We start from the raw sequence: 26,775 nt of genomic DNA, 5'->3' as shown, positions 1-26,775 counted from the left end.
AGAGTGTTCTCCCTTTCAACTGGCCCAAGGTCACCCAGCAGGCTTCATGTGGAAGCGTGGGAAAACCAACCCAGTTCTCCAGATTAGAGTCCGCCGCTCATGTGGAGGAGCAGGGAATCAAACCCGGTTCTCCAGATTAGAGTCCGCCACTCTTAACCACTACCCATTTGGGTTGGCCCTCACATTGGCAAGGAAGAACGGAATTGTAGTTTAATTGGTTTGGGATAATTGCTGCAGAAGCGCTGACAGCCATATGTGAAACGACATTCATCTGGCTGTACTGCTTGTCGCCAGGAAGGATAAAATTAAATGGTTTCAAATAAACAAATGCAGGATTTTTAAATGTAAATCAAATCCCTCTAAAAATGTCACTAGTTTGCTTTTAAATAGCCTGGTTTAAAGTTCCTTTTGGCTTTAAGCCAGTGATGTGGACTTTCCAGAAGTTAGAATCAGGTAACTTTTCAGAAAGTTATCTACTGCCCTAAATAAATGTAGAACATTCTGATTTAGCATGTTTGTTTTGATGTGTTTAGTAAATAAATTTGAAATACATCTTACGCCTATTGTATGCCCTAATAGCAACAAATACTTGAACGGAAATATTTAATTAAGGGGGGGAAAACAAATCAGATATGGTTTATATGTTCTACTCAAACAAATTAAAAGCTTTATGTGGAAATTATTTTTACTGGAATAATATTTTTAGACAATAGAGGATGTAGTTCCTTTTCTTTAAATTTAACCAAAGACACTGAAAACTGTTGACACGCATGTTTTAGCACACCATAACAACTGTGTATATGTCAAGGGGTGTAGTTATCTGCTCACCTGCTTCCTAGAGGCACCTAGTTGGCCACTGGGTGAACAGACTGCTGGACTTGATGGGCGTTGGTCTGATCCAGCAGAGCCTTTCTTATGTTCTTATTAGAATTTAACTTGTCCACAGAGGTCATGGAGGTATTTGTAAGATCCATGTTGGACTAGTGATTATTATCTCTCTTCCAAAGTGAGACAGGAGATATATAAATAAGAAGTTTGTCTGCATAGTCGCTCAGATGAATTCACAGTTTGATTTTTTTAAACAAATTTGGATATCTGTATTTGTGATTTTATCTTCCCACCCCACCCTGGTTTTCAAATCAGTAAAATGTGCATACTCCTACGCAATTCCAAGGAATGGTTCCATGAAAAACATTAATTTCAACTTTGAAACTGGCAAACTTGCCTAATATTATATTGGCAATGACAACCATTAAGTGTTAATGTTATGGAATTTTAATGCTCTCCTTAGAGCAGAGGGAATCTTCATGGTGAGTATCCAAGGTTCCGTTCTATGTAGGGGGAAATTAAGTACCCCACACCTCTGCTTCAAGCCCTGTAAATAGGTTGTAAGTGATTCGACCTGTATGTCACAGATTCATCCACTGTGTGAGCTTGTATCTTTTTTTTATGTGCTCTAGCTAGCTATATATCAAACGGTGAATATTTCTGACTTGGGCAACCCAGCAGCATAGAAAATGCTTCGTGGGGATGGGCCAGTGCTCAGTGGTAGAACATCTGCTTGTCATGCAGAAGGTCCCAGGTTCAATCCCCGGCATCTCCAGTTAAAGAGACCAGGCACGTAGGTGATGTGAAAGACCCCTGCCTGAGACCCTGGAGAGCCACTGCCAGTCTGAGTAGACAATACTGACTTAGATGGACCGAGGGTCTGATTCAGTTTAAGGCAGCTTCATTTGACCATGTGAAGGAATGCCAACCTTTTCTTCTGGAAAGTTCAGACCATTTAACTTTAAATAAGTGATCTCGCTTGGTATTGAATGATGAGAGCCAAACAAAAATCCATTAATGTCATAATTTTCTCATAGCTCACAATTCTGTAGCCCATAAAGCACTCGCACAACTCGATCAGAGGTCTAGAATTCTGCTCCTAGGGTTGTAATTCAGTACAAATTTATCTGGAAGGAGGTCCCGCTGAACTTTGGAGGGCTGGGCTTCTGGGAAAGGCTCTATTTAATTGCAAACTAATATGTTTTAATTGTTATAGCAGCAGTTAGTATGCACGTTCAGGAAGGATTTGAATGGCAAAGCAAAAAAACACAAAAAAAACCTTGAATTAAGTCGTGGGATTTAAATCAATCTTAAATCCTCGAGGAGAACCATCGATTTTTTGCTTCTAGCAGCCCTTGCGCAGGGGCAATGCACCAGCTGTAGATGGAGATACAGCGTGCGCATGTTCCCCTTCAAATGTCACAAGGAGCTTGGCAAACAGGGAAGCGTGACTGTGCATTCTGCTATCAGCGGACGTTTGTCAATGCTGCGAGGTCTCTCTCAGACGAAGCTTGCGTCTCCTGTGGAATTTCATAGGCAGGATCGTGTGTTCCCTGTGCTAAAAAGGGAGAAACTTTGCACCGAGGTAATCAGACGCTAGGAAAAGAAAAGCCGAAATCTCCATAAATTATGCAGATTGTCAGAAGCCTCTTATTTGCATAATTTTGTAACTTCTGGTTACAAACCTCTGGCGTGGGTTCTTATTTGCATAATTTTGTAACTTCTGGCCATGGGAAAGTGTCTGCTGAACATCTAGCAAGAGCATCTAGCATCTTCAGAGATTTAACTGGACATTACCCTTGTTTTCAGTCATACCTTTGCAATCATAAGGGCTACTAACTTGAATTTTTAAAGATGAACACATGACGCTACCTTCTACTGAATCAGACCCTTGGTCCATCAAAGTCAGTATTGTCTACTCAGACCGGCAGCGGCTCTCCAGGGTCACAGGCAGAGGTCTTTCACATCACCTCCTTGCCTAGTCCCTTTAACTGGAGATGCCAGGGATTGAACCTGGGACCTTCTGCATGCCAAGCAGAGGCTCTACCACTTAGCCACAGCCCCTCCCAAGAAGCCGAGTCTGGCGTGTGTTCTGCATTCCAGCCATTTTGTGAAACACGCACAGCCCTGCTGATAGAAGTCCTTCCCACAGTTTCTAATTTTGATGTTTTATGCAGTGTCACGTTGAAGGAAATTCATTTAAAAAACTGTCCTCTAATTGCCTTCTGGATGAAGAGTGCATTTAGTTGCATGCTGCCTAATATGTAGCCTTGCTTTTCGAATCCCTAGGAAATGTTGCAGTTTATCAGTATTTTCACACGATGGCAGGCGGGAGCAGAATTCCCCTGTGATAGTGCTGAACATTGTGGAGGGTTTTTGCTGTTGCCAGAGCACTCATTTGTCAAGGCGACAGAACAATATATAGACCTCATCTCTCAGCTTTCCTTACAACTATAGACTTGCCGCTTCACAGAAGAGTAAAATGTACATATTGTGACAGTGTTGGTGGGGATAGAGTGAATCTAGAAATTATTACGGCAGCCATTATGCGGCTGAGTGAGCCCTGTAGCGCAGAGAATGACGCATCGTCCTCCCCAACTTCAGCATTTATGTTTTCTGCACGTTTTCTGGTTGCAGCAAATTGCATGGAGAAATCTGTACGCATTCTATTAAAGGCTCGCGTTGAAAAGCAGCATTTGAGTGCTACTTCTGATATCCAAATAGCCAACACATCCCCACATAGGGTTACCAGCTCTGGGTTGGTAAATACCTGGAGATTTTGGGGGTGGGCCTGAGGAGGGACGGGTTTGAGGAGAGGAGGGACTTCAGTGGGAAAGAGTGCCGTAGAGTCCACCTTCGAAAGTGGACATTTTCTCCATGTGAACTGATCTTTGTCAGCTGGAGATCAGCTGTAATCCCAGGAGATCTCCAGCTACTAACTGGAGGTTGGCAACCCTATCCCCACAGGCTTTAGCTCAGGGATGTCAAACATACGCCCCGGGAGCCAGATGCAGCCCCTTGAGAGCTCTTATCTGACCCGCGAACCATACGAGGCAACCACCCCCCTTGCGGTGTGGCAGCTGGGTTTTAGCATGTGAGTTACCCAGCCAGGCCTGGTGGCCACTGTGCACGCTTCTTCCGTATGTAGGCATAGTCCTAAGAAGCCAGAGGTTGTGCAGAGGCAGGGGGCAGGGCCAGTGTGCTCACGCCAACTCTCCATCTCCCAACTCATGGGAGGGACACGTGTTCAGCGGTGGTCACATTGTGGTTGGCCGAGGACTGCCAGTAAGTGAAACCATGAGTCTCTCATCTATGAATGGCAAAGCTCTGCTGCAGTTCTTTCCCCAGTGTAATTTCTCCAGTGAGATGCCCCCTCCCACCAATAAGGGAAGACTATCAAAGAGACAGTACCCATGAAGGAGGAGGAGATCATAGGAATGGCCCAAGAAGAAAGAGCTACCTTCCTCTTCTCCAGAACTCTTCTCCAGAACTGACTGTGCTCTCTTCCGGTAGCTGCTTTTTAAGACTGAAATAAACCTTGGTGGATCCAATTATGGGTTCCTAACAAAACGTCTGATTTTCCCCCAAAGTCTGTTTCCAAATGAGAAACAAGTTTGCAATGTCCATAAGCATGTCCCAGCGAAAAAAGAAATACTAGAATCTGCTCTGCTGCAGAAGAGTCTTGTATATTAAAAATATATATATTTTCAGTAAGGAAAAACCTTCAACCACTTGGAACTGGTGACTGTCTATCCCTTGCAATGTGGCTGCTTTAATGCCTTGCAAATCTTAGTGACATCAAGAGGTGGCTAGATCACAATGGGTAGCCGTGTTAATCTGTCTGTAGCAGTAGAAAAGAACAAGAGTCCAGTAGCACCTTAAAGACTAACGAAATTTCTAGCAGGGTATGAGCGTTTGTGAGTTACAGCTCACGAGGAGTGGACTGTGACTCACGAAAGCTTATACCATGCCAGAAATTTTGTTAGTCTTTAAGGCGCTACTGGACTCTCGCTCTTTTATGCTTATAAAAGCTTATAACATGCCAGAAATTTTGTTAGTCTTTAAGGCGCTACTGGACTCTTTCTCTTTCCTGCTACAGCCAGAGGTGGGATTTTTGAGCAGTCAGGGTGAGAACCTTATTTGAGGATGGGGTTCTTTTCACTGCTCACTGAGCCAGATTTATGTGAAGCACTCTGGATGTTGACCAATTCATGAGTCTTAAAAGAGCAGGATATCTAATTTTCACCTCTGGATTTGTTTGGCCAGCCAGCAGGGTAATGCTGGAGAACATGATAAAAAGGTTGAGTTTAGATTTCTAGGTAAAATGGTGAAGGTAGTCATCTGTGAAAGCACCGGGTCATTACTGAGCCATGGGGTGGTGTCACAACTCGGAGTTTACTAGGCAGACTATGTTTACAGGGTAGCTTGCCAGTGCCTTCCCCAGCTGTCTACACTTTACCCCCAGCAAGCTGGGTACTCATTTTACCCACCTCGGAAGGACGGAAGGCTGAGTCAACCTTGAGCCGCCTACCTGAAACCGACTTCCATCGGGATCGAACTTCCGTCGTGAGCAGAGCTTGGACTGCAGTACTGCAGCTTTACCACTCTGCGCCACAGGGCTCACTAGATTGCTAGGCAGGAGACAAATAGTTATATTCCTTTGGACAGGAGGAATTTGGAATTGTCTTTTTAAGATGATAGTCATGTCAAACTGGCCAAATATAGAAAAGAGCAAGAGTCCAGTAGCACCTTAAAGACTAACAAAAATATTTTCTGGCAGGGTATGAGCTTTCGTGAGCCACAGCTGAAGAAGTGAGCTGTGGCTCACGAAAGCTCATACCCTGCCAGAAAATATTTTTGTTAGTCTTTAAGGTGCTACTGGACTCTTGCTCTTTTCTGCTACTGCAGACAGACTAACACGGCTACCCATTGTGGCCAAATATAGCAATACTTAGTTGTTTTTTTTTAAAGCTTACCCAAAGTTGGCATGACCTCGATACAAGCAGCCAAGCATTGTTCCAAATGGATGTATTTAAGGGATACAAAACTGGATGTATTGAGCCAGCGTGGTGTAGTGGTTTGCAGCGGTGGACTCTAATCTGGAGAACTGGATTTGATTCCCTACTCCACATGAGTAGCAGACTCCAATCTGGTGGACTGGATTTGTTTCCCCACTCCTACACACGAAGCCAGCTGGGTGACCTTGGGCAAGTTACAGCTCTGTCAGAGCTCTCCCAACCCCACCTACCTCGCAGGATATCTGTTGTGGGGAGGCGAAGGGAAGGTGATTGTAAGCCGGTTTGAGTCTCCCTTAAGTGGTAGAGAAAGTCGGCATATAAAAACCAACTTTTCTCCTCCTCCTCCTCCTAATCTGGAGAACCAGATTTGATCCCCCACTCATCCATGTGAGCTGTGGACTCTAATCTGGTGAACTGGGTTGGTTTCCCCACTCCCACACATGAAGCCAGATGGGGCCCTGAGCTAGTCACAACTCTCTCAGCCCCACCTACCCCACAAGGTGTCTGTTGTGGGGAGAGGAGAGGAAAAGGAGACTAAACTGGTTTGATTCTCCTTAAAAGGTAGAGAAAGTCGGCATATAAAAACCAACTCTTCTTTTTCTTAAAGTCTGCCAGCATGGAGTGATGGCGTGCTATCATAAGCCGTATCAGAACATTGACTCTTTCCTTTCTATTGTGCGAACTTGGTTATCTTGCCGTCATTAAAAGTTTAATGTGAATTCAGAGCACACGGGTTCTTATCTGCCAACTGACGTCCCAGAACCTCATCTTCAATTAGAAGTTCCTATGCCGGCTTTTCTCTGCGTGCTATCTTTTTTTCAGGTAGAAGTCCAAATAAATGAAAAGTTGTCGTGAGGAGCCGCAAATAGAAAGCCTCCATCATCTGATAAGGTTATGGAGAGAGACATTTTAATCTTGTTCCGTATGAGATCCAGATGTAATTCTTATATCCAAGCGATGTTTGGAATGTATTGAAGTGCCGGTTTGATAGACCCGGAGACGACAGTCCTTCTGCTATCAGATAATTTTTTTTGGTTAGATTAATCTTTTGTGTCACCTTAAGGACAGAGGGAAAGATGTGATTAAAACTTATTTGATCTAACGATCCTGCTGCGAGGTTGATAAAGCCTGTTAGGAATTCGTTCATTCGTCACTTTTATTATCATTGTATTTTTTTGTTTTGATTCTCCCAAGTATGAAATGCTACGATCAGAAGAGGGGGGGGAAATCTATTTTCTGTCAACACCTCCATCTGTCCTTGATAAACATCATTTGCCGTAAAGGTCATAGGCGCTTGCATATAATTATTTAAAATTGGCAGTGTGCGTGTTGGCTCGATCGGGGCATGAAGAGAGATTGATACTGTTGACTCGGCGAGGGCAGTCGGTTGTTATCCTCCTAAAAATGAACAGGTGAAATTATAAACCGTGAGCCCCCCGTACAAAACCCCACCACCACTAAAGGATGTGTTGTATGAGTGCCCACGTTAGCCCCAATCAAACAGTTGAGCCTCATTGAATTTCTTTGAACAGACGTGCTGTACCTGATGAACATAATTATAGCCCGGAATTGTTTAAATGGATCTCTTGGGAAGCATCATTCTGACAGGCGTATCATCATTGCCTTTCATATTTTTGTTTGGAGAATTCAAACTCCTGGTGTTGCTGCATTCAACAAAACTCCATTGTGGGTGCAGGGAGTTGTCGAGAGGCTTGTGAGCGTGTCTTGGCTTTTTTGTGCTGTTTATCTGAATTACAACTGGTGCGGAAAAGAGCAACCGAAATGATCAGGGGACTAGAGCAACTGCCCCATGAGGAGCGGTTTAAACGCTTAGGGCTGTTTAGCTGGGAAAGAGGGCGGTTAAAGGGAGACAGGATAGAGATCTATAGAATTATGCATGGTATGGAGAGAGTGGAGAGGGAGAAAATAGATAGTATAGTTCTAATAGTAGAACGCGGGGTCATCTGAAGCTGGAGGGTGAGAGGTTCAAAACAGACAAAAGGAAATATTTCTTCGCACAACGCATAGTTAAATTGTGGAACTCCCTGCCCCAGGGTGTGGCGATGGCTGCCAACTTGGAAGGCTTGAAGAGGGGAGTGGACATGTTCATGGAGGACAGGGCTATCCATGGCTACTAGTCAAAATGGATACTAGTCATGATGCATTACTCTTCTCTCCAGGATCAGAGGAGCATGCCTGTTATATTAGGTGCTGTGGAACACAGGCAGGATAATGCTCCTGCAGTCGTCTTGTTTGTGGGCTTCCTGGAGGCCCCTGGTTGGCTAATTTGTGAACAGACTGTTGGACTTGATGGGCCTTGGTCTGATCCAGCAGGATTTTTCTTATGTTCTTATACTGGTTTGTCCATAGCCTGGTCTCCTGTGGCATCTAAGAATCTGCTGCAGGTGATCAGGTAGGGAACCTTTTTAAAGTGTGTGTGGACTAGTTGTTCTGGCCTTCTATTTGCAAGGTTGTATTTACCAGTCATGTGTCCCCTTTTTTGTGGTCGTCACATCTGACTTAGGGTGACTCCCGGTGGGGTTTTTAAGGGAAGAGACGTTCAGAAGTGGTTTGTCATTGCCTGCCTCTGCATCATGACAGTGCCCCGTCCAGCACTTGGTGGAATCATCTTGGGCCTGGAGGACTGAATCCCGGACTTGCCAGGATAGAGTGTGGGAGGCCAAGCAGGTTGGGATCCAAGCTGTTACCCCTGAGCCGTCCCATTTCAAACATGGGTGGTTTGGTCTGGTAATATGGGAGCCAGCTGGTCCAGAGTCCAGATTGTTGTGGAAAGTGTGCCTGGCATAGCCTCTGTGGGTAAATTAAAGGGTAGTGAACGAATGGGATTTGTGGTGGGGGGGGGGACTACAGAAGTCTCCCTCCACACCAGATTTCTTCAGTGGTTAAGATTCATTTTGGTAAAACACCCCATTAGGTAGAAAGCAACATTAGTGGAGGTGGGGGGAGTGACACCTCTCAATGGGTTTCCCTTATATTCAGCATGGTGCAGTGGTTTGGAGTGGCGGACTCTGATCTGGAGAACTGGGCTTGGTTCCCCGCTCCTCCACATGAGCGGCGGAGGCTAATCTGGTGAACTGGATTTGTTTCCCCACTCCTACACACGAAGCCAGCTGGATGACCTTGGGCTATTCACACTCTCTCAGTCCCACCTACCCCAAAAGGTGTCTATTGTGGGGAGAGGAAGGGAAGGTGATTGTAAGCCAGTTTGATTCTTCCTTAAGTGGTAGAGAAAGTCGGCATATCAAAACCAACTCTTCTTCATCATCATCAGATGTGAGTCATGAAGAAGGGTTGTCCTCTAAGCTTCCTGGCAGTAACCTTACATTGTTTTTCGTCTCGCCAACAGGCTACATCCAGAAGATCAAATCTGGGGAAGACTTCGAATCCCTCGCGTCGCAGTTCAGCGACTGCAGCTCAGCTAAGGCAGGAGGAGACCTGGGTGCTTTCGGAAGGGGTAAGCACAGCGACAGTTCGACAAGGCCGAAGCCTTACTGTCGCACAAGTAGAAAAGAGCAAGAGTCCAGCAGCACCTGAAAGAGTACCAAAATTTCTGGTAGGGTTGGAGCTTTCATGAGTCACAACTCACTTTGTGCCAGCGTGGTATAGTGGTTAAGAACGGTGGTTCGGAGCGGTGGAGTCTGATCTGGAGAACCGGGTTTGATTCCCCCACTCCTCCACATGAGCGGCGGAGGCCAATTGGGTGAACTGGATATGTTTCTCCACTACTACACACGAAGCCAGCTGAGTGACCTTGGGCTAGTCACAGCTCTCTTAGAGCTCTCTCGGCCTCACCTACCTCACAGGGTGTCTTGTGGGGAGGGGAAGGGAAGGCGATTGTAAGCCGGTTTTATTCTTCCTTAAGTGGTAGAGAAAGTCGGCATATACAAACCAACTCTTCTTCTTCTTCATGAGCTGTGAGTCATGAAAGTTCCTACCCTACCAGAAATGTTGTTACATAAGAACATAAGAAAAGCCCTGCTGGATCAGAGCAAGGCCCATCAAGTCCAGCAGTCTGTTCACCCAGAGGCCAACCAGGTGCTTCTAGGAAGCCCACAAACAAGATGACTGCAGCAGCATTGTCCTGCCTGTGTTCCTCAGCACCTGATATAATATGCATGTTCCTTTGATACTGGAGAGAATAGGTATGCATTATGACTAGTATTCATTTTGACTAGTAGCCATGGATAGCCCTGTCCTCCATGAACGTGTCCACTCCCCTCTTAAAGGTTTCCAAATTGGCAGCCATCACCACATCCTGGGGCACAATTTAGTCTTTTAAGGTGCTACTGGACTCTTGCTCTTTTCTGCTGCTACAGACAAACATGGCTACCCATCGTGCTCCACAACTGTGTGCGTGTGTGTGTGTGTGTGTGTTGGAGGGGTGTGGGATGTAGGGAAAAGCGACGTCGTGCTTTCTCCTTCCTGCCTGGAATTTGCTTTTGCATGGATGCCTTCTAGGAAGGAAACACGTCGAGAAAAGTAAACTGTTGTAGATGATTCAGAGGAGGGGGGGATGTTGCACGACTTGCTTATCTCCCCCTCCCCCAACACTTTTATCAGGAGAGCCGAGCAAAGGGAAAGACTGGGGCTTCCGTAGCAGCTGTGTTGCGGAGAGGTTTCCAAACTGAATTAGCGACGGTGTTTTGGGGCGCTTGCAGAAAAGTACGGAGGCTTTGAAGAAGTGGAGGATTCTCAAAAACAGCTCTGGGCTGAGGCTCAACCAGCGCCGTGTGCTTAGTGGAGGCATTACCGGATGATGCCAGGCAGATGGTTCATTGTGGAAACGCATCCCACCCCCACCAAATGTACAAAACACACACCTGATGCATTTAATGTCCTGTTGACACTGACCTAGGAGGAAGGTACCCGCTCTTTTTTCCTTCCCTTCCCTTTTTGCTACAGTGGAATATTTATTCTTGTTATGTAGGTGTACCTCATTGCTGCCCAGTGGTTTCTTTTGCGGTCTCATCATACCTTAAGTAGCCACTGTGTGTATAGTAAGAAATCAAAAACAATCACATGGTGCCAGAGATAAATGGAGATGTGGATGTATGGGGAAAGGAATTAAAAATCAAAACAGAAGTCAAGCCACAATTGTCATCTTAAATACATAAGAGTTCAGAATTGTACACATATGTAACAGTATTGTTACCGTCACTGGAAGGGTAACAAAACCATGTTTAAAAATCCATACAGAGCTATAAGGATGGCATTTCCTTTGGCCGCATACAATAGCAAGATCAGCTGCTAGTTTATCAGCACTCTTTGAAGTCATCGCTACAGACAAAATACACAGTTGCAGCCTTAACAGCGTTGCCGTTAAAGTTACTGGAGAAGGCAACCTGGCACACCAGGGCTAAGTTATACCTTGCAAGGGAGAGTGTGATTTTTTTTTCTGAGTTGCTGCTCATGAATTTTGAAACAAAGAATTGTAAAAAGGCACAATTTTAGCACAGTGTTTAAATAGAGAATATTCTCATACACTGTATAGTGTATACACACACACACACGCACACATATATATATATATTTAAACAGTTTTTATTATTTTTTTCCATAACATTTAAAAAAAAACATTTCAACAATATATACAATTTGTCAGTAGGAAAAAAAGAAAAAATTAACATTATTGTTGAAAATATATCTTTTGTTATTAAGTAGATATAAAAAAACTTCCCCTTCATCTTCCTCCATCTTGTTATAAATCTATTTGCTCTTTTGTATTGAAAATTCTAATCCTAATATTGTCTTTTATAACTAAATATAGTTTCTTTAGTCAATACAGTAATAAAGAAATTATTTAAAATTAAAAACAAATTAATGTATCACATTTCTTCAACAATATCTTTGAAAAATGGATTAGATCAATGAGTAACCTTTAAATTCCCCCAGTTGAAGTTCAGTTTCACAGTGAACCCTCCATGCCTCCCGTTCACCCATGAATTGTACATTGTCTTTTTTATTTATCAGTGCAGTATATATCAATGCAGTATGTATAGTATATATATTTAAGCATTTCTAATTCTGTCCTTTTAGAAGCTTGGAACCAGTTCCCCAAATTGATCATTATTAAAAGTTTTTACTCAGGTTGCTTACTAGGTGACAGTACACTTTTAGGCAATTAATCATACAACATAATTTGGAGAAACACAAAGCCAGTATTAAGATACTGGGGGAAAACCCCACGTAATACGCTTAAAAATAATTTGCACTGTTTATTGTAAAAGATTTTCTGTCATGGAGGTGTCCCCCTTCATCGACTTCAGACAGCTCAGGTCTGGTGACAGTTTTGGGATGCTGTGACACCCCTTCACCCTATGGCAGGGACCTCCTCACCTCACAGAGAAAAGCCACCGGGCCATAGTTATTAGTGTGCTTAGGCTAGGAGTGGAGAGACCCCCACACAAATTGCCATTCCTCCACGAACCTTGCCAATTGATCTGGGATAGCCATTCACCCTCGGCGTCACCTACGTGGGCAGGGGGTTGTGAAGACGAAATGAACACATGAAGCTGCCTTATGCAGGTTGAGTATCCCTTATCTGGACCACTTGGGACCAGAAGTGGTCTGCATTTTGGATCTTTTGGATCAGAGCCAGCGTGGTGTAGTAGTAAAGAGTGGTGGACTCTAATCTGGAGAACTGGGTTTGATTCTCCACTCCACATGAGCGGCACATTCTAATCTGGTGAACCGGGTTGGTTTCCCCACTCGTACACATGAAGCCATCTTCTTTCTTGGCTCAGAGGGACAAAGGGCATCTTCAAGATGGGTGTTTCCTTTTCCTCTTAGCTCGGGAGGCAGGATTTAATATTTAATTTTTTTCCTGGCTTCTGAGGGTAAACACCCCCTATTGCCAGTTCTATTTCCTGCCTTGATCGGGAGAGCAGCCTTTCGCAGCTCTCAGCTACATAGGATTAGAAAAGCCTTACTTTTACTCTTCTTTAACTACCTTAATAACTATTCTTATCTGATACTACTCTTTCTAGTTTTCTGTCCTTTAGGAGGTATAGAAGGGGTAGTTTAATTAAAAGGATCTCTTCCCGCCAAAACAAAATGGCAGATCGGCAGGGAGATAATTTTATTGCCTCCACATGAGTGGCACATTCTAATCTGGTGAACCGGGTTGGTTTCCCCACTCGTACACATGAAGCCATCTTCTTCTTTCTCCAATGAGTGCCCCAATGTGGTCACCATCCACCTACTCTTTGCCCTTTTTACAAGAGCTGGGGCATGTAGAAGCAGTGTATCTTGGGATATCATTTCAAGACAGTGCATTTTGTCAGGCAGCGAATGCTGATTTGTGGGCAACACCTAGGGGGATATTTACTATTGGCTCAGATGTCCCGAAAGTTGTTAGCGGCAGGATTTCCTCAGACTTGGACCATTAAGCTTCCCTGTCGGAAGTCACGTGAAGCTGTCTTATAGTGAATCAGACCCTTGGTCCATCAAAGTCAGTATCGTCTACTCAGACCGGCAGCGGCTCTCCCGGGTCTCAGGCAGGGGTCTTTCACATCATCTGCCTGCCTAATCCCTTTAACTGGAGATGCCAGGGATTGAACCGGGGACCTTCTGCATGCCGAGCAGATGCTCTACCGCTGAGCCACACCCCTCCCCTGTTATGTCAGGGGAAGAGTCAAGGCTTGAACGCCTCAGTCATTCCCAGTTTGGGGCCTTGTTCTCTTCCGTTCTTGGCTGTGTATCAACTGGCAGCAACCAAACCCAAGAGCGAGTCACTGGGTTCCAAGAAGGCACTGTTACGACGTGCATTCTGCTCAAAGAGCTGCTCTCCGGTCACTGCTCCTGCCGTCCATTTTTTAAAACGGGAGGAGCGTCAGAAGGGGAGCTTTTCTGAGGTGAATGAAGTCCAGGCCATCTGGGGGCTTTGCTGTGGAATAAAGCGACCGCCAAGTTTCTCGTGTGCCAGGGAACAGTAGGCTGTACGCTGCGGCCATCAATATGTCGGCTCCCAGAAAGATAACGGGGGACGTGAACGATCTCCGCCGTATGTTATGGCTTAAGGTCTATCTTCCCTTCGTTCCAAGAGATTAAGCTTTCTTTCTACCGCCTCACACCAGCTGAGACACAGCTTCCTCTGCTGTTGGTTTCCGCTGTGTGTTTTGTAGCAAACGACTTCCCAAACCGACAAGGGGCACATCCCCAGTGCAAAGTATAAAAAGCAGAAATAATAGGGACCACAGGGTACATAAGAACTGGATCGGTATATGTGAGAATTAAAATGAATCAGCCACAATGCATGATACATATACAGCAGGTTGCACACAACGTAGTTTACTATAATAGGAGTAATTGCCAGTCACCAGTTGATTGGTTACTAACAAGGCTCTAGCTCAGGTGTGTTGAACTCAATTGTTACGAGGGTCGGATATGACATAAATGTCACTTGGTTGGGCTGGGCCATGCCTCGCCCGGATCAAGAGTGTGTGTGTGTGGGGTGGCTGCCTCGGCTGGCTCGCGGGCCGGATGAGAGCTCTCATGGGGCCAGATCTGGCCCGCAAGCCTTAATGCTTGACACCCCTGCTCTAGCTTATGATGTGGTCACAAAATGGTCTTCAAACGATTGATGTTATCTGTCCCGAAAAATGTCAGAGTACAAGTTGCTATGGGTGGCATCTAAGTGTCGAACGGCTTCATTATCTCTACAATAACCAAAAGGGTTCATTTCAACATTTAATCCTCCTAAGCTTCACACATAAACAGGCCCTTTTCTTTTGCCAAACCAGCCTGCTAAATGAGCCTCGGTGACCTTGCAGTTGGGGATTTAAACCTTTGCTCAGCAGCAGTTCCATCCATGGGGCAAAGTCATCGACGTGGTGACGTCTTCGTGGCTACCACCAGGAGACTGCCACCATTTAAAAGGCAGCAAGGGCCTGATCCTGATTGGGCCTGCAGAGCAGTGGGCTGAGGTTCTATTGCCCCTCTCCCGCGCCTTATCACGTGCCAAAACAGTCACCCCCCACCCTGCCATCATGGGGCTGTTTCGGCACTTGAAAAGCTGGGGGGGGGGGGACAAGGGCACCATGCTATGGCCCTGATCGTGATCAGGCCTTTGCGGCATTTTTCCTTCCTTTCCCTAGATTTAACTGCCACTGGTTATCCATCAACCACTTCACACTTTAAAAAGGGGAAATGAAATTAATTTTTGTCTTGACTCTATAAAGAGAAAAGTTGCCACATCTCTCATGCAATTGACTGAGCTATTTGACAGCAGGTAACACGGTATCTGCTTCTCAGAAAATGTCTTTAGCAGTTTTACCCAAGGGGTGATATATTTATTTTGTGCAATATTATTTTGTGGACATGCTAAAACAGTGTGGGCTAGGGAGTCCATTTTATCCGGACAAAATGGGCATTTTCGTTCTTCTGCAATAATTTTATTGTGTGGCCCTTGCGTCTTGGCTGAGTCTAGGGCGTTAAATCTCGCCAATAAGAAAGCTCATCTGAACTTACGAATTTCTAACCATCAGAAATAGTCTGGCAAGGAGGAAGTTCTGTTAAAGGGTATCTGGAAGAAGCGATGTTTTTAAAACGACTTTAAAATGGCAGTGTCCTTGTGGCGGCCAAGAGGACGTCACCGCTTCTCATCGAGCCCTAACTCGAAGTTTGCAAAACTTTTCGTGTCGAAATAATCTCTCTTCAGCTTACTTCAACATACATTCCTGCAGGGCTGGTGTTTCTTTGTTTTTGTTTTTTTGGGAATGAATTGTGGACCAGCGCTCGAATACATAACTCCTGTTCGTAGGGGACAGCAACTTCACGCTGCCGTCTCACACGTGAGCTACCCTTTGCCAGATATTTAGGGTGGTATGCACAGAGATGCATGTCAAGTGGTGTCCTGCAGGAATGTATGTCAAAGTAATCTGAAGAGAGATTATTTCGACACCGAAAGTTTTGCAAACTTCGAGTTAGGACTCGACAAGAAGTGATGACGCCCTCTTGGCCGCCATGAGGACGCTGCCATGTTAAAGTTGTTTAAAAAAACCTTGCTTCTTCCAGATATCCTTCACCAGAACTTTCTCCTTGCCAGACTATTTCTGCTGGTTAGAAATTCATAAGTTCAGAGCCTACTGCTCTTCGGGCCCAATCAGGAGGGGCCGTGGCTCAGTGGTAGAGCATCTGCTTGGCATGCAGAAGGTCCCAGGTTCAGTCCCTGGCATCTCCAGTTAAAGGGACTAGGCAAGTAGGTGATGTGAAAGACTTCAGCCTGAGACCCTGGAGAGCTGCTGCCAGTCTGAGTAGACAGTACTGACTTTGATGGGCCAAGGGTCTGATTCAGTAGAAGGCACCTTCATGTGTGTGTGTTCATAGATAGCTTGTCAGCATCTCCCCACGCCACGAGCCTGGCTTGAAGAAATTGAAACTGTTGCTTCCCCCGAGTGGTGACGGCCGTGCGCAGCCCACTTTGCCAAGGCACCGCTAACTTTATTTAATTCCAACTTTTGGCCCTGAAGAATTCAGATCTCGATTTGCGCAGAGGTGCTGTTTTTTTTTGTTTTTGTTTTTAATTTGCCGTTATTTCTACGCATCGCTCTGTCTTGTCATCCGTTCCGTCCTCGGTCAGTCAGATATTTCCTTGAAAAAGAAAAAAAAAAGAAAAGAAAAAGGATGGTTGCTAGTATTGGCACTTTATGGATCGGGAAGTAATGAAACGGCCATTAATCCTGCACAGCCAGGGCCTGGTAGTTTGGTCTCATTTACAATCTGTCGGCTCTGTTTGAGCCGCTGGAGTCCCTCTTGCAACTAGGTGGCACTAGCAGCACAGCAGCCGCTTCACTGTTCAAAGAGGCTGGCTTCAGTCTCCGTCTTTATGTCCCTTCTCTGGGTTTTTTTTTGGGGGGGGGGTATCTGCAAACCATTAATAACTATGGATCCCGGTTACTTTAAGAGGTGAAATGGCTCGAGCGTTCCAATTTATCTTTTTCAGAAATTTGCAGGAAGTTGACGTTTCCTTTTTCTGGCTTTTTTGAAGTCCAGGCAGGGGAGACAAAAGTTGTTTTTCTGTCAGCCTGGAATAAAGATATCTTGGTTTGAGCGTTAAAAACTGACTTTTGAAAAAGAGAGAACCAATTTAGAAAAAGCGAGAGGGGCCGGAGGGACATGTTCTCGAGATCGAGGTAGGGTGTCTCAAATCGCCATTTGACATGCATCTCTGTGCATACCACCCTAAATATCTGGTAAGAGGTAGCCTGCTAGAACTCGCATCCTTTACCCTTTGGTTTCACCCTGCTCAACTCCTACAGGAATGCTATGTCTCCTAGTCAACGTGGTGTAGTGGTTAAGAGCGGTGGTTTGGAGTGGTGGACTCTGATCTGGAGAACTGGGTTTGATTCCCCACTCTTCCACATGAGCAGAGGACGCTGATCTGGTGAACTGGATTTGTTTCCCTACTCCTACACCTGAAGCCAGCTGGGTGACCTTGGGATAGTCACACTCATCCCCACCTACCTGTTGTGGGGACAACCTATCTTTTGTGGGGAAGGTAAGGTAATTGTAAGCTGGTTTGATTCTTCCTTAAGTGGTAGAGAAAGTCAGCATATAAAAACCAACTCTTCTTCCTCTTTCTCCTCCTCTTCCTCTTCTTCTTCCTCCTCCTCCTTTCCAGTTCCACTGCCCCCTTTCCTTGTCCTGTTTTGTCTCCAACTCAAGGACCTTACACTTCATTTATAGTTTAAAAATCGTTTGTACCCCACCTTTCATCCAGTGGGGACCCAAAGTCCCCACTCTCCTGGCCTTCTGCAAAGAGGGCTTTTCTGCACAGGTAATAAGGCTGGACAGTACAAAATAGTTCACAAACTCGCTTGGATAGAGGATTAAGGACTGGGGTCTATACTGCTGCGTATAGCTTATTGCAAGTAGGATCCTGTTATGTAATTTCTGTACCACTTGATGTGTCATGTGAACACTTATGCTATACTTCAGTTCTTTCAGGTGGTTCCAGACTTAGAATCATAGAGTTGGAAGGGACCACTGGGGTCATCTAGTCCAACCCCCTGCACAATGCAGGAAAATCACAACTACCTCCCACCCACCCACCCCCAGTGCCCAGAATATGGCCAAGATGCCCTCCCTCTCATAAACTGCCTAAGTTCATAGAATCGGCATTTCTGACAGATGGCCATCGAGCCTCTGCTTAAGAACCTCCAGGGAAGGAGCACTTCCCACCTCCTGAGGATGCCTGTTCCACTGAGGAACCGCTCTATAACCCTAATACATTATATAAGAACGCAAGAATGGCCGTGCTGGATCAGACCAAGGTCCATCAAATCCAGCAGTCTGTTCACACAGTGGCTAACCAGGTGCCTCTAGGAAGCCACAAACAAGACGACTGCAGCAGCACCATCCTGCCTGTGTTCCACAGCACCTAATATAATAGGCATGCTCCTCTGATACTAGAGAGAATAGGTATGCAGCATGACTAGTATCCATTTTAACTAATAGCCACGAATACCCCTCTCCTCCATGAACATGCCCACTCCCCTCTTCAAGCCTTCCAAGTTGGCAGCCATGACCACATCTTGGGGCAGGGAGTTCCGCAATTTAACTATGCGTTGTGTGAAGAAATACTTCCTTTCCTCTGTTTTGAATGGTTCATCGAATGTCCCATTTTGCTGGTAGTGCTGACTCGCTATGTGTAATTGGCCTTGAGTCCCTGTCAGAAAGGCAGACTGTAAATAAAAAAATACCGGTATCATTTTCTGAAGAAACCATTTCACGTATGCGGGTGCTGACTTTCCTCTAAGCCCAAGCAGGAATCTTATTCTTGGGTGCAGTTTTTAGTCACCTGAGCAACCATATTCTTGAGATTTTTAAAGCCTTAGGATGAATGTCCCTTTCTCTCAAGTCCTCTTGCGAATAAGGCTTGTCGGGGAGGGAGGGGGGAGGCCAAAGCCACAGTGACTAATCTTGGAAGAGGAAGTTTGGAGCCGCAGCCAGGGGAAGAGGCACGGATGGATTTAAAGCCGCCAGTAAAACGCATAAATTCTGCCCGGCCTTCTCAGGCTCGTGATACATCTGCGGTGCAGGGTTCGTGCAGAGCCCTCAAAAAGATGAGTATATCACCCAAACATCCTCCTTTTTAAAAGGGAGGGGGAAAAAAATCCTGCCAGAGATTCATCCGTCACGCAGTTTGCGAGTTTCTGTTCCTATTTCCGAGCTTTCTGTTCTCGTCCCCTTACAGCGGTGGCTCGCCATTCTCAGACAAGGGTCATAAACTTACACGAGATTTACTTGGGTCTTCTGCACCTGATCCATGCTGCACTTTCAGGCCGCCTGGGGCTTGCAGAGACAGCCGGTGCTGAGTTCTGGAGGCCTAACTGCCCTCCCTGTTGGTTCTGTTCCTCTTGAGTCCTTTCGGCTCTTGGCGCTTGAGGCTCCCGCGGGAGAGGATCCCCTTCCGCCATAGTCAAGAGCCTCATTATTTCGAGCTGGGAGCTGCAGGCTCTTGAAATCTCTCTCGTTTGAAAGCAAGCACCATTTGTTCTTTGCTCGGGAGTTTCCGTGCCCCCAGCTTTCGGTCTGTGTTCTCGGCGGCCGTCTGCGGCCTCTACGGAGCAGGGCCTTGATCTGTTGTCTGAAGCTGGGTCCAGAAAAGAGGTGTGGGAATAGGCTTAAGCATGGATGACTCTAGAGCAAGTCTGTAGTTTGGAAGAAGGCAAGAAAAAGCAAACTGTCAAAGGCAGGGAGGTACTTGGGAATGAGAGTTGTCTCTGGCAGTAAACCAGAAATGGTAGTGTGTGTTATGTGCTGTCATGTTACCATATATGGAACGAGAAATGCCTGATGTTCAAGCTGGATTCAGAAAAGGAAGAGGCACTAGAGATCATATTGCAGATTTACGTTGGTTACTGGAGCATGCAAGAGAATTTCAGAAGGAAAATGGTAGAGGAACGACTAAAATCTATTGTGTGTGTTAAGTGCCATCAAGTCGCTTCCAAATCATGGCGACCCTATGAATCATTGTCCTCCAAAACGTCCTATCCTTAACAGCCTTGCTCAGGTCTTGCAAACTGAGGGTCGTGGCTTCCTTTATAGAGTCAATGCATCTCTTGTTGGCTCTTCCTCTTTTCCTGCCCCCTTCGCCATTTCCTAGCATGGTTGTCTTTTCCAGTGACTCTTGTCTTCTCGTAATGTGACCAAAGTACAACAGCCTCAGTTTAGTCATTTTAGCTAATAGGGTCAGTTCAGGCTTGATTTGATTTATAACCCACTGTTGTTGTTTTTGGCAGTCCACGGTATCTGTAACACTCTCCACCAACACCACATTTCAAAGGAATCTACTTTCTAGCTATCAGCTTTTTTCATGGTCCAGCTTTCACACCCATACATAGTAATAGGGAATACGATGGCAAGAATAAACTTGATCTTGGTTGCCAGTGACACATCCTTACTCTTAGGAATATTTTCTAGCTCCTTCATGGCTGCCCTTCCGAGTCTCAATCTCCTTCTGATTTCTGTAATAGATTTTTTTTTTTTTAAAGAAAATATATTACAGAAACATATATTATCCTGGTAGAACAATTGCCCTTTAATAGATACACAAGGACCACACTTGGAATACTGTGTCCAGTTCTGGTAACCCCCCCAAAAAAGGATATTACAGAGCTTGAGAAGGTGTAGAAAAGAGCAACCAAAATGATCAGGGGACTAGAGCAACTGCCCTATGAGGAGCGGTTGAAACGCCCAGGGGCTGTTTAGCTTAGAAAGAAGGTGGTTAAAGGGAAACGTGATAGAGGTCTAAAATTATGCATGGTATAGAGAGAGTGGACAGAGAGAAGCTTTTCTTCTTCATAACACCAGAACGTGGGGTCATCTGCTTAAGCTGGAGAGTGAGAGAATCAAAACAGATAAAAGGAAGTATTTCTTCACACAATACATAGATCAGTTGTGGAACTCCCTGCCACAGGATGTGGTGATGACTGCCAACTTGGAAAGGGGAGTGGACATGTTCGTGGAAGAGAGAGTATTCATGGCTGCTAGTCAAAATGAATACTAGTCATGATGCATACCTATTATCTCCAGGATCAGAGGAGCATGCTTATAACATTAGGTGCTGAGGAACACAGGCAGGATAATGCTGCTGCAGTCATCTCGTTTGTGTAGTTGAGAGCCAGCATGGTGGTGTGGTTAAGAGCAGCCGTTTGAAGCGGTGGACTCTGATCTGGAGAACCAGGTTCGACTCCCCAGTCCTCTACATGAGCGGTGGATGCTAATCTGGTGAATCGGTTTGGTTTCCTCACTCCCACACACGAAGCCAGCTGGGTGACCTTGGGCTAGTCACAGTTCTATTAAGAGCACTCTCAGCCCCACCTACCTCACAGGAGTAGGAGAAGAAAAGGGAAGGTGGGGAAGGGAAGGTGATTGTAAGCCGGTTTGATTCTCCCTTAAGTGGTAGAGAAAGTCGGCATATAAAAACCAAGTCTTCTTCTCCTGCTGCTGCTGCTCCTCCTCCTCCTTAAGGTACCTGGTTGGCCACTGAGTGAACAGACTTCTGGACTTGATGGGCCTTGGTCTAATCCAGCATGGCTTTTCTTACATTCTTAAAGTACTGATTAGATACTAATTTGGGGAAGGGCCATGGCTAAATGGTAGAGCAGCCACTTGGCATGCAGAAGGTCCCAGGTTCAATCCCCGGCCTCTCCAGTTAAGTGGATCCAGTCGTAGGTGATGTGAAAGACCTCCACCTGAGACCCTGGCAAGCTGCCGCCAGTCTGAATGGGCGACACTGACTTTGATGAACCGAGGGGGTCTGATTCAGCGTAAGAAGAAGAATAAGAAAAAACATTAAAGACGGAGTTGTTTGTCTGCCCGGGGGAGCCGGTCGCCGTGGTTTCCCCATCCAGGGTCAAAAGCCCCTCTTATCCAACGGGGGAGCCCATCCTGAAGTTGTCGATCACTACTGCGGTTTACTGTCGTGAGCTAGCACTGAAATGGCATTTCCTCTGCCTGGGCGATTTTTTGGCAATGTTCGGCAGAGCAAGCAGCTGCATGGAGAGGACAAGAACTGCACATTCACTGTGCTGCACGTAGAGGTGGTAGAGTGGCGTCAAGGTTACCTTTTTGAATGCTTATGTAAAAGGGCTTCCCGAAGGTAGAAAGCTAGCACAGTGGGTGGACGGCTGGGTTGGAACTGCCGTCCTGGATGTACTGGCTTTTTGCTCGTAGGGATATTCCAAAGTAGAGCATCCCAAAGTAGAAACTACATGCAGTTCGGAGGGGTGCATCTTATTCCACCTGCTCGTTGTGCTGCGATGTATTGGACCAGGGGTGTCGAACTCCATTGTTACAAGGGCCGGATATGACATGTCATTTGATTAGGCCGGGCCATGCCTTGCCAGCTCAGATTGGAATTGGAGGGGGTGGCTGGCTCGCGGGCCAGATAAGAGTGCTCAAGGGGCCGGGGCCGGTCCACGGGCCGTATGTTTGACACCCCTGTATTAGACCCAGTTTACCCATTGGATTACGCAGACGAGTTTTGCGGCAAAGAGAAGGCACAAGTTAGCTGGTGGGAGAGTTATTCGGGCATAGTTAAATGTGGAACTCCCCGCCCCAGGATGTGGTGATGGCTGCCAACGTGGAAGGTTTGAAGGGGGGAGTGGACATGTCCATGGAGGATAGGACTATCCATGGCTACTAATCAAAATATATACTAGTCATGATGCATACCTGTTCTCTCTAGTATCAGAGGAGTATGCCTGTTATATGAGGTGCTGTGGAACACAGGCCGGACAATGCTGCTGCAGTCGTCTTGTTTGTGGCCTTTCTAGAGACACCTGGTTGGCCACTGTGTGAACAGACTGCTGGACTTTATGGGCCTTGGTCTGATCCAGCATGGCTTTTCTTATGTTCTTATCTGTGATCCCATAGAATTAAAGAACGTGGGATTTAGAAGCCTGGGTGCTAAAACACTCACCCTGTCCGGGCTTTACCAATAGTTTGGTGTCTCACAAATGTTTGTGCTTAGATGGGAATGTTTGTTACCACGTCATCATCCCTGTCCCCCCAAGTACTGGAGGGTATTTCAGGCAGGGAAACATAGGGTGGGCGTGCTCTCTGCAAAACAGGCCGTCCTCCCAGTCCCCAGTGATCTGAACATTCTTTAGAAAAATTTTAATGTGTTAGCGGTTGATCAGAAAATGTTGTATGGGGGTACCAATAGAATGTTTGCCCAGTGCTGAGAGAGAATGAATAATTGGCTGTTCTCCCAGGTCACCCAGCTGGTTTTCATGGATAGTCACACCCTTGGGAATACTTTGAACTTTGCATCAGGATGACCACACACAAAAAGAACAGCTTCACAACCCCTGTGTCGCACAATGGGAGGGAAGGCAGCATGGTATAGCCCAGTCTCGTCAGATCTCGGAAGCTAAGCAGGGTTGGTACTCGGAAGGGAGGCCACCGAGGGAGACTCTGCAGAGGAAGGCAATGGCAAACCACCCCTGCTTCTCGCTTGCCTTGAAAGGCCCTTGCTGGGGTCACCGTAAGTCGGCTGTGACCCAACGGCACTTTATACACACATGTGTCACGCAAACTCTTGGCTACTTGTTCTAGTGTCCAACCAGCTTTCCGACGAGCACTTCCATAGCTCGCTGTGTCCCCTGCCTCCATAATCCTCACTGGGCGTCTCAAGGGAACCAGGGAGCCCAGAACGCGCTGTTCTTTGCCACACCACTGTGCTTAACGGCTGTCTTTCTTTCGTCTGGCAGGTCAGATGCAAAAACCTTTTGAAGACGCCTCGTTCGCACTGAGGACCGGCGAGATGAGCGGACCAGTATTCACAGATTCAGGGATCCATATCATCCTACGTACGGAGTGAAAGTGCCTTGGCGACCCGCTTGGAAAAGAAAGGGTGGTGGGGAAAAAATACCAGAGCAAGAGAACCTTGGTTCCAACCCTCTACGCGCTCTCTATCCCCCGAACAAACTTCATATCTAGCTCCCCCTCCCCCGTATGTCAATACCTTCCTTTGCACCTCAATGCAATGTCCCCCCCCTCCCCCGTAGAGATGCATGGTTAGCTGAGGACAAAAAACACACAATCAAAACGAAGAGATGGTAGCATCTTCCACAGGCCCAGTGAGGAAGATGTTTTTAAGGAAAAAATAAATCCACGGCCGCTTGAGTTTGATATTGACGGTTCTTCCCATTCAGGAGAGACGTCTGTGCTACCAGGTCATACTTCAATGCTTTCGCCCCCGCATCCAGCTTACAATAGAGTTATTTATTGCGGGGCTCCACTGATAGTGGCAAAAGTTAGCTCTTGGTGTTTTAGACAGAATGAAAATCGCCTCCCTCCAGCTCCCCCTCCTCGTTTTGGTTTTTAAAAAAGTAATAAAGCCCCCCACAACTTGCTCACCTCCCCGGGGATTCAGCCGCATTTGCTTTTCCAACTGGCTGATCGTTGATAAATCGCTCTTGGATGCTTTAACAAGAGCAATTCTTCTGCAGCGCAGCCCAGCGAATTCCAGCGAATTCCCTTCAGAATAAGTACCTAATTTTTTTTTTCTGAACCCCAATGGAGCCATGGCTCTGTACATAGAGAACTGGCTGCCCACAAAGGCTTTCCCATTTGTACAGGTGAGGGATACCAGCGGGGGGGGGGGGGCTGCCCCTCCATTGAATGGGGAAGCCTGCATGCGCAGGATTCCGGTATGTGCGCCAGAGTGCGTCCAAACGGAGTTTTTTTTCTTTCATCTGCCAGGCGTTGGCTTTTCGTCGACTAGGAATCCGTCAATGCCTTTTGAAGATGAGCGAAAGAGGCAACCGTCTGTATCCTCTCTCGTGCAGGTTCCTCCCCTCCGCCCCCCCAAGGGTATAACGAAATTTTTACCACTGTAAAAATTACCTTAGGATGAATTGTGCATTTAACCATTCCTGTGCGTGGTTCTTGTTGTTCAAGCGCCCTCCTGAGGGACGGCTGTTAGCTGTAGGTTTGTTTGGTTTTTTTTTGTTTTTGAAGAAGAGGCAGGTCATGATCCATGCGTGGTTTGAAAAAAGAAAAGCATTGTAAAGTCACTGGTTTTTTTTGTTTTCCAGTTACGCTGCATTGCTTTCTGTTTAGTAAAATCAATAAGATTCCCCACCAAGTTCTTCTCTTTGGTCTGCAAGCAAGCTTTGTGTATATATATGTATAGAGAGAGTGTTCCAGTTCTCTTATGCAAGACAAATAAAAACCCTCGCCAATTAAACATCACCAGTGTTATGAGATTGATTTGTGGCTTGTTTGTGGGCTTCCTAGAGGCACCTGGTTGGCACTGTGTGAACAGACTTGATGGGCCTTGGTCTGATTCAGCAGGGCTTTCCTTATGTTCCCCATTCTGACTTACTGCAAGACTGTACATATGTTGCTCTTTTATGTATTATTTGGCCTCCAAGGCAAAATGGAACTCCTTGGGTATAAATAAGAGCCAGCATGGTGTAGCGGTTAAGAGCGGTGGTTTGGAGCGGTGGATTCTGATCTGGAGAACTGGGTTCGATTCCCTACTCCTCCACATGAAGCCAGCTGGGTGACCTTGGGCTAGTCACAGCTCTCTTCGAGCTCTCTCAGCCCTCACAGGGTATCTGTTGTGGGGAGGGGAAGGTGATTGTAAGCCGGTTTGATTCTTCCTTAAGTGGTAGAGAAAGTCAGCATATAAAAACAACAACCCAACTCTTCTTATTTATTTTCATTTGTAGTCCACCTTTCTCAGTGGGACACAAGGTGGATTACGGGTACGATAGAAGCATTCAGTCAGTTAATAAACCAGTTACAAAATATGAGAACGTTTGAACGATAACAATAATTGAATCTAACCACAAAGATGTTTAGTCAAATAAAGCTATTCGGTTATTCAAGCGGATTACAAAAATGATTAATTGGAGTCTAATTACAATGATTCCTAGTAAAACTACAATTCAGCGGGGCTGGAGTTGAAGGACTGGAAGGAGAAAAAAACACAGGATCCATAATAGATCTTCTCGCAAGTTGATCCATTACACCCCAGCTCCACAAGAATGCCCTCCATTTGGTGAAAGGATAGAAGCGTGGTCGTCTTCCTAATGGCCCCAGGCAGAAGAGACTCACAAAAACACCAGAGAACACATGAAGCTGACCAGTGTCCCCTAACCGTGGCGTCAGAAAGAGAAGAAGAGTTTGTTTTTATATGTTGACTTTACCACTTTCTCTACCAGCTGGCTTCATGTGTAGGAGTGGGGAAACCAACCCAGTTCACTAAATTAGCATCCGCTGCTCATGGAGGAGTGGGGAATCAAACCCAGTTCTCCACTCCTCCAAACCACTGCTCTTAACCACTGCACCAGAACTGAGGGAAGGATGCTCCCCCACTCCTCCGTCTTGGTGCGCGACAGGGGGGAGGGGGAAGCATTTGTAGCCGCTAGGCTAGATTCATCAAGAAGCTTTCCAGTAGGAGTCCATGGCTGGCCTGTGCATGCACAGTTCCCATGTATGCCTGCACGGAGGGCCTCTCGATGAAGAACAGTTAACAGGTAAGCGCAACACTGTTTTCCATAGTGGGAGCCGCCGCATAGAACGCATGTGCACGAGCAGTTGCCGATTTTATTTTATTTTTATTTTGTCAAATTTCTAACCTGCCCTTCCCGGCCAAGGATGGGTGCAGGGCAGGTAACAACATTAAAACCACAAATATCCATAATAATAACACATCTAAAACCATAAATACAGTCTCCTGAATTATTAAAACACATGGTCGCCATTTAATATAGTGCCTGCTGCAGTAAAAAATGTCGAAACCAAGTCGGCAGCCCACCCCCCATAGCATCAGTGGTAAAAGTGGCGGTGGGGAATAAAGAGGCCAGCACTGATATTGCCTGTGACTGTCCTCAATTGTAGGCCTGACGGAATAGCTCTGTGTTACAAGCCCTGCGGAACTAAGCAG

The 26,775-nt window shown here is 46.1% G+C and overlaps 1 protein-coding gene across 1 annotated transcript in view; it reads left to right on the top strand.

Annotated features, from left to right (window-relative positions):
- PIN1 (peptidylprolyl cis/trans isomerase, NIMA-interacting 1) overlaps nt 1-23,763 on the top strand; it is a 48,030-nt gene extending 24,267 nt beyond the window's left edge. The window contains exons 3-4 of the mRNA XM_056859534.1: nt 9,214-9,321; nt 23,588-23,763. Of these exons, the coding sequence (XP_056715512.1) occupies nt 9,214-9,321; nt 23,588-23,697 (218 nt within the window). The 3' untranslated portion in view covers nt 23,698-23,763. The remainder of the gene's footprint in view (nt 1-9,213; nt 9,322-23,587) is intronic.
- Nucleotides 23,764-26,775: the final 3,012 nt, after the last annotated feature.

The sequence above is a fragment of the Euleptes europaea genome, chromosome 1, assembly GCF_029931775.1.
Source record: "Euleptes europaea isolate rEulEur1 chromosome 1, rEulEur1.hap1, whole genome shotgun sequence".
Classification (NCBI taxonomy): Eukaryota; Metazoa; Chordata; class Lepidosauria; order Squamata; family Sphaerodactylidae; genus Euleptes; species Euleptes europaea.
Note: the sequence above shows the minus strand (reverse complement) of the source record. Positions and strands in the feature narration are given on the sequence as shown.